The sequence below is a fragment of the Aptenodytes forsteri genome, unplaced genomic scaffold (assembly GCF_000699145.1).
Source record: "Aptenodytes forsteri isolate BGI_AS27 unplaced genomic scaffold, ASM69914v1 Scaffold120, whole genome shotgun sequence".
Classification (NCBI taxonomy): Eukaryota; Metazoa; Chordata; class Aves; order Sphenisciformes; family Spheniscidae; genus Aptenodytes; species Aptenodytes forsteri.
Window position 1 is genome coordinate 3,948,498 of NW_008795938.1, and position 6,702 is coordinate 3,955,199.

Here is a 6,702-nt window from a genome sequence, read left to right on the forward strand (position 1 = left end):
GAGAGGAAATGGCCTCAAGTTGCGCCAGGGGAGGTTTAGATTGGATATTAGGAAAAATTTCTTCACCGAAAGGGTTGTCAAGCATTGGAACAGGCTGCCCAGGGGAGTGGTTGAGTCCCCATCCCTGGAGGTATTTAAAAGACATGTAGATGTGGTGCTTAGGGACATGGTTTAGTGGTGGACTTGGCAGTGCTAGGTCAACAGTTGGACTTGATGATCTTAAAGGTCCTTTCCAACATAAATGATTCTATGATTCTATGATCCTATGATCTCCCCCCAGCCCTACCACCAGCCTGATGCCAGGGGCAGGGATGCGGGTCAGACCCTGTTTCGCTCTGGTGTCCATTCCCTGGACTGCAGCTCTGCTGCCACATAGCAGTGAAATCAGAAACAGATTCACCCTCCTTTGGGTTTCAAACGGGGACTTCAGACAGCCTTCTAGGATTTCACTGACAAGCCTGGCCAGCGACTTACCATACCCTAATCTTCACACTGCTATTATTAAGATTGATGATGGTTTTGTAACAAAGTGTTCTTTGCTAGCAGGGTTATATCTGGCTTTGAACAATTATTGTGCAATTTTAATTAACTTATGATATACTTTCTGCCCAGATTTGGCAGTTAGCTGCCAGTTAGTGTTTCACAGCATTTTGCTTAGGAAATGTTGCTATCAGCACTTAAAAATTTGTGGAAGAAAACAGCAAAAAGCTTTTAGGTAATTTAATATTTCTGTAAGAAGAAGAATTAAATTCTGCAAACTGGGAAAGTGCCCCTTGCTTAAAAACCAACTTTAAGAAATACTCAACTACTGTAAAGTTTTAATTAGCAATTACAGTTTTACTATAATGCTTTGCTTATGTCTCATGAATGTTTTATTTCTAGGTTTCCTTGATCCTCAAAAACAATGTAACTTGACTTTATTACTTAGCAGAGAGGTGAAATATTTCCTGTCATAGTATCATCCAGCTACTGCCATTGGTATTTTCCTAACAACATTTTTCTCTCCCTAGACTATGACGTCTGTGCCGAAGCTCCTTGTGAACAGCAGTGCACAGATAACTTCGGGCGAGTCTTATGCACTTGCTACCCTGGGTACCGCTATGATCGGGAAAGGCACAGGAACAGAGAGAAGCCTTATTGCCTGGGTGGGTAGAAGTGTGTGTTGAGCTCATCTCTGGTTAATGATGTATCCTGCTCCCTCGGGTCTTTTAGGAGTCAGTTTAGATCTGAAACTTTTCTTATTCTCTTTACTATTACAGAATAAATGTGTTTTTTAACTATGTGAAGGATTTGTTCCCAGAACTGAGAGATCTAAATCACCCTGAAATTATTAGGAGGTAGTACCTAAAACAAGACATATGCACCCAAACACTTTGAAGTCTTGGGCTGATGCAATCTTCCCTTTATTAATTCCTCCTGCAGGTTTTGAGTCATATCTGGGGTTTTGGCCTGAGACAAGGGACATGATTCTAACAGTAACCCTCAAAGCACTATAACCATGCGTAATTATGAAAATAAATCCTTGGGTTTTGACTCAGATGGCCAGTACCTAATTCAGGACTGATAACTTACATGTGGTCCTTGTGTGGCTAGTCCCCCCTGATTCAATAGTCTTGCCCTGTGTGGTTTGTTGTGCCAGGAAGCCAAGATTTGCAGGATTGAGCTTTGCTTGGAAGCTTTTCAATGCAAAGAAACTGTCGCGCAGTGTTCACCGATAAAATGCCAGGTGTGTTAATAATAATAGTGCAGTTTGCCCAGAGCTCCAGCCCAAAGCACCAGCGGTGCTGCAATTACTCATTTATTTAACCACAAAAATCTCCTGACACCTTTAAAGGAAGTCTTTTATTGTATTTGAGGTCTGAAACCTCTGGCTTTAGGACATATTCGGCTCTTGCTCCTCTCCAGATATCGACGAGTGTGCCACGAGCAATGGGACTCTGTGCTCTCAGATCTGTGTCAACACCATGGGCAGCTACAGGTGTGAATGTCATGAAGGCTATACCCGGGAGGAGGACGGCAAGACATGCACCAAAGGAGATAAAGGTATATGCTAGTGGGGGGGATAAAGGTCCTGAGCCAAAGTGCTGTCTAAAAGGTTGATCTGTCGTAAAGAGGAACTGCTCCCTATGCTACATTTGGAGGTGGGGGTCTGAAGCTGGGATGTAGGTGATGCCCCTGGAGACCCCAGTTTGTTCACTGGGCACCTGAGCACTTGTGGAGCAGTCCTGCTGCACGCTCTTCTCCTCCCCAGTTTATGAGCTGTACACACACAGCAGTAAATCAGCAGTCACATCTGTAAAGGAAGAGCACAAGTACATTGAAGGATGTGGAAAGCGTCTTCCCCTGGAGAGGCAGAGTGGCTGATTGGTGAAACTTGCCGTTACAGCTTCGGTTAGACCATTTCTCCTTGATCCAACTGCTAAAAACCATATTTTGCTCCAATACCAACCTGGATTATACCTAGTTTGCAGTCCAGAGTTCAGGAGACATAGGAAAAAAATATTGCCAGATGCTGACCCTTATAAGCCTTCATTAATTTCATCTGTTAATTAAATTAATTTCAGTGAGTTTAATTTGTATTTACATGCCAATATCTGAGATTAGCAAATGGCCCTTGGTTGGGTGGTTAGTGCCTCTGGGCACTCAGACACTCAGAAAAGGTGTGCCTGGGAATTCCACACACCTTTCAAGCATTTTGTAAATCAATTGCTAAACTATGTTGAGTAACACTGAATTCTGCTGATCTGCAATTAGTTTGTGTGTCTCCTGACTGCGGTCAGATTTTTTCTTTTTTTTATGAAAGTAATATGTGATGGGAAAGGGGTAAAAGTGAGGGCTTGTTGCTTTTCACTGTTGGTTTCAAAGTATATATGTGTGCTGTGTATAAATGATTTTAAAGTTTTTTACCTCATCCCAGTTATTAAATTTAGAGCATTTAGAGTACTGCAGATTAAATACTGATATGACAGTTTAAAAAGAAAGGACGTAGAGAATAACCTGTGCTCTGGAAAAAAAAAAAAATCTTTTTTGATGAATGGTGACTTACTATAGGTTTATCAATTAATGCCTGAACTCATGTGTCATTGGATGCTCCAAATCACGCTGGATGGCCAGAACAATTTATCATTTTGATTTTCCCCTGAAAATGTGTAACTGGAGCCACTCCATTAACTTTAATTGTTCCTTGCAGTTTTAAAATGTTTTTTTTCCTTATAAGTATGTGGGGGTCATAAAGGAAAGAGGTATAAGCTATATAATCTCCTTGCAAATAATTAGAACAATTTATCATTTTGATTTTCCCCTGAAAATGTGTAACTGGAGCCACTCCATTAACTTTAATTGTTCCTTGCAGTTTTAAAATGTTTTTTTTCCTTATAAGTATGTGGGGGTCATAAAGGAAAGAGGTATAAGCTATATAATCTCCTTGCAAATAATTCTTTTAGTTAACCTCTGGCTAGTTCAAATTTCCTGACAGGGTAATGCCCAAAGCATTCAGGATAACCGACCATTCAAAATATTCAAGGCTGTGGAAATAATTCTAATATTTGAAAAACACCATTTTTACACTGAATGTACACGACACATAAAAATGTCAGTTCCAGTAGTTAATCTGGAATGAAGTACCCACCATGTCTCACAACATTTCCCAAATCAGCTGTGTGAAGCACAGAAGGATACTTTCTGCTTTGTTACACTGCTGTACTCCAAGTTAATGTTACTAATTGCCAGACCTCTGGTGCAAATGAAAGAGGAGTTGGCCATCGCTATTTCACAGGGCTTGTGTCCATAACTCATTCCAAAGAAAATCAAGGTTTTCGGCAGCCGCGAGGAACCAGCTGTAGCGACGCACCACCCCGTGGTCAGCCCCAGCCCTGCACCGCCCCGGAGAGCACCGCATCCGCGCTAGAATGACTTCCTAATAAACAGATGATTTGCTTTTCATGGTAGCTGGAACACTTAAATTTGATTTTAAAATTTAGTGTGAGAGACATGAAAACACATGTATCCCTCTCCTGCTTTAACCTTGTTGCATGTTTCCCGGGGGATTGTTATTCATGTTTTCATCATGCCATGCCTGAAGGCTGCAATCCAGGCATTTTTTTGGCTCTATAAGTGGGCTTGATTGAGAGCTTTGGGTTTGTGAATGGGGCACAAGAATAGGAGGCATTTTTCCTGCATCCGCAGTCATGTTGCATTTCACGGAGACAATACAGCTACCCGCGCTGAAGTAGGCAAATGAAACCATCTCAGCAGGCTGAGCCCAGATAATACAACACAGATGATCAACTCAACAGTCTCCATGCGAAGACCGCCTGCGGCACAGCTCCCCGCAGAGCTCTCCCCCGCCAGCATCTCCTTCTCTTCCAGAGTCAGCAAGATAGAGTTTTTGAGCACATGCAAAGAAAACACATTGCTCCGCCGAGCAGATCTCTTATCGATAGGCGCCACAGGGCTCACCGGTGTCTCGCTGAGATGAAAGGACCCCTGTCAGGACAGCAACGTCACACGTGAGCTAGACTTCGTGCTTTGGAAAGCCTTCATAAAATGGGGCTGGTTTAAGCCTTCTCAGAAATAATTTTAGTTTCCTGAGCAATGGAAACAGGATATGTAAGTGCCTTGCTCAGTGCTGGCCAAACTGACCCTGGTAGGTGACCTTCGTATCTGCACCATGCATGGGTGGCTCCATCTATGTGCTTCCTGCCCCCTCTGCCCTGTCCTAGGTGGCTTCTGGCTTTATCCATGCTTTATTCTGGCTTTATTCATAGTTTGGTCCTGATACAGGATTGGATGGGGGTAGAGTGAATGTTTGATGGATGACTCCTTCCCTGGGCAAATCATCACCTCTGTCTGGTATGAGTTAGGGGGATTCCACCTCTCTCCTGGGACACAGTTCACGCTTGCTTATATGACGCTGTTGGACTTTCTCCTCCGACAAGTCAATCCAACTGGATTTGCAGAAATCTCGTGGGTATGATATTTCCCAAACATTAGCTGACCCTCCCTGCATTCATATCCGTGGATTGTTACAGCCCTGTTTTATCTATACTTGTCAGCCCCGTGTACCACATCCTTCTGGAAGACAAACTGGATTTTATAATGAAACACGAGGCCAAATTCACCGCTTCTTAATCTGCATGTAATTGCACTGATTCTAGTGGGATTGCATTAGGTTTCAAATAGCAGAGGCTCTGGCAGTTTCTCCCTATGACTGTGTGTTGCTTTCAGCAACATTTCTTAACACAATGTGTGCATGTTGTGAGGGAACTCATTTGGTAAGATAGCTATTAAAAGAAATTTTGGTTAAGACTAGTACCAAACCCAAGCTTTATTGGAGTTTGAAAAAAAAAGGCTTTTTTTTCTAATGGGTCTATATATGTGCATCTGTAAATCCTACACAGGTCCAGAAATGGACATATCAAAACACTGATTTTTTTAAAGGAAGCTGAAAAATTGGAGAGGGAGGAAGAACTCCATGAGGGAGCCACAATACTGACTTGTGGTCAAGAGAAAACTTACCTTTTAGAAATATCAAGAGGTGTCTTGATTACAGCATATCAACTCCTTGTTAAGGGGAAGAACCCTGTGTGCTGCAGATTCTTTGATCTATCAGAGAAAGACTTACGGGCAAAGAGACTTTGGAAGAAGTCAAAGGCAAAATGATTAGCATTAGAGATACATGTGAGGAAACCAGCACATGCTGCTATTCAGTTATCTTCACACAAAGGCTGAGTCCCTCTGGGAAGTGTTGTGGCCAAATAGTCTTGGAGCTAGCATAGCGGCAATTTGGTGAAATTCTATTTTATGTTACGTAGAGTTTGTTGGAAAACCCCAAGTAGTACCTTTTGGCCTTAAATCTTTGAGACATCTGAACACTGTACAGAACGCTGTTCAGGTACTACCAAGCTGTGTGCTATCAGAAAGGGCTGGGAAGAGGAGAGTACTTACTGCCATAAAAATGCTAAATAAAATACAGAGGAATATCGTGGGCTATTGTAATGCCAAAGAACTGCAGCTGTGGGAGCAGGCAGTTGATGAGTGGGGAAAACCCCCAAGCTTTTGCCTCCTAATCTTCTCATCAGTTCAGCACTAATACCAATGTTAGCATGTTTCTTAGTGCTGCTGGTCATTCCAGCATCTTGCCCTTGCAGCCCTCACCTACCTGATTAGGAGATAAGAGAAATAAACCTTTCACAGAATCATAAAATCATAGAATACAGGGTTGGAAGGGACCTCAAGGATCATCTGGTCCAACCTTTCTTGGCAAAAGCACGGTTTAGACAAGATGGCCCAGCACCCTGTCCAGCCGAATCTTAAAAGTGTCCAATGTTGGGGAATCCACCACTTCCCTGGGGAGATTATTCCAATGGCTGATTGTTCTCATTGTGAAAAATTTTCCTCTTGTGTCCAGTTGGAATCTGCCCAGGAGTAACTTGTACCCATTACCCCTCGTCTTTTCCATGTGACTTCTTGTAAAAAGGGAGTCTCCATCTTCTTTGTAGCCACCCTTTAAATGCTGGAACATGGTGATAAGGTCTCCCCTAAGCCTTCTTTTCCCAAGGCTGAACAAACCCAGTTCTCTCAGCCTTTCCTTATATGGCAGGCTTCCCAGTCCTTTGATCATCTTTGTGGCACAGGGTTGGGGGACCTCAAGGATCATCTGGTCCAACCTTTCTTGGCAAAAACACGGTTTAGACAAGATGG

General features: G+C 42.8%; 1 protein-coding gene across 1 annotated transcript in view; it reads left to right on the forward strand.

Moving 5' to 3' along the window:
• The window catches only part of CCBE1 (collagen and calcium binding EGF domains 1), a 160,801-nt gene that overhangs the window by 142,566 nt on the left and 11,533 nt on the right, over positions 1-6,702 (forward strand). The window contains exons 3-4 of the mRNA XM_009285232.2: positions 1,011-1,145; positions 1,906-2,043. Of these exons, the coding sequence (XP_009283507.1) occupies positions 1,011-1,145; positions 1,906-2,043 (273 nt within the window). The remainder of the gene's footprint in view (positions 1-1,010; positions 1,146-1,905; positions 2,044-6,702) is intronic.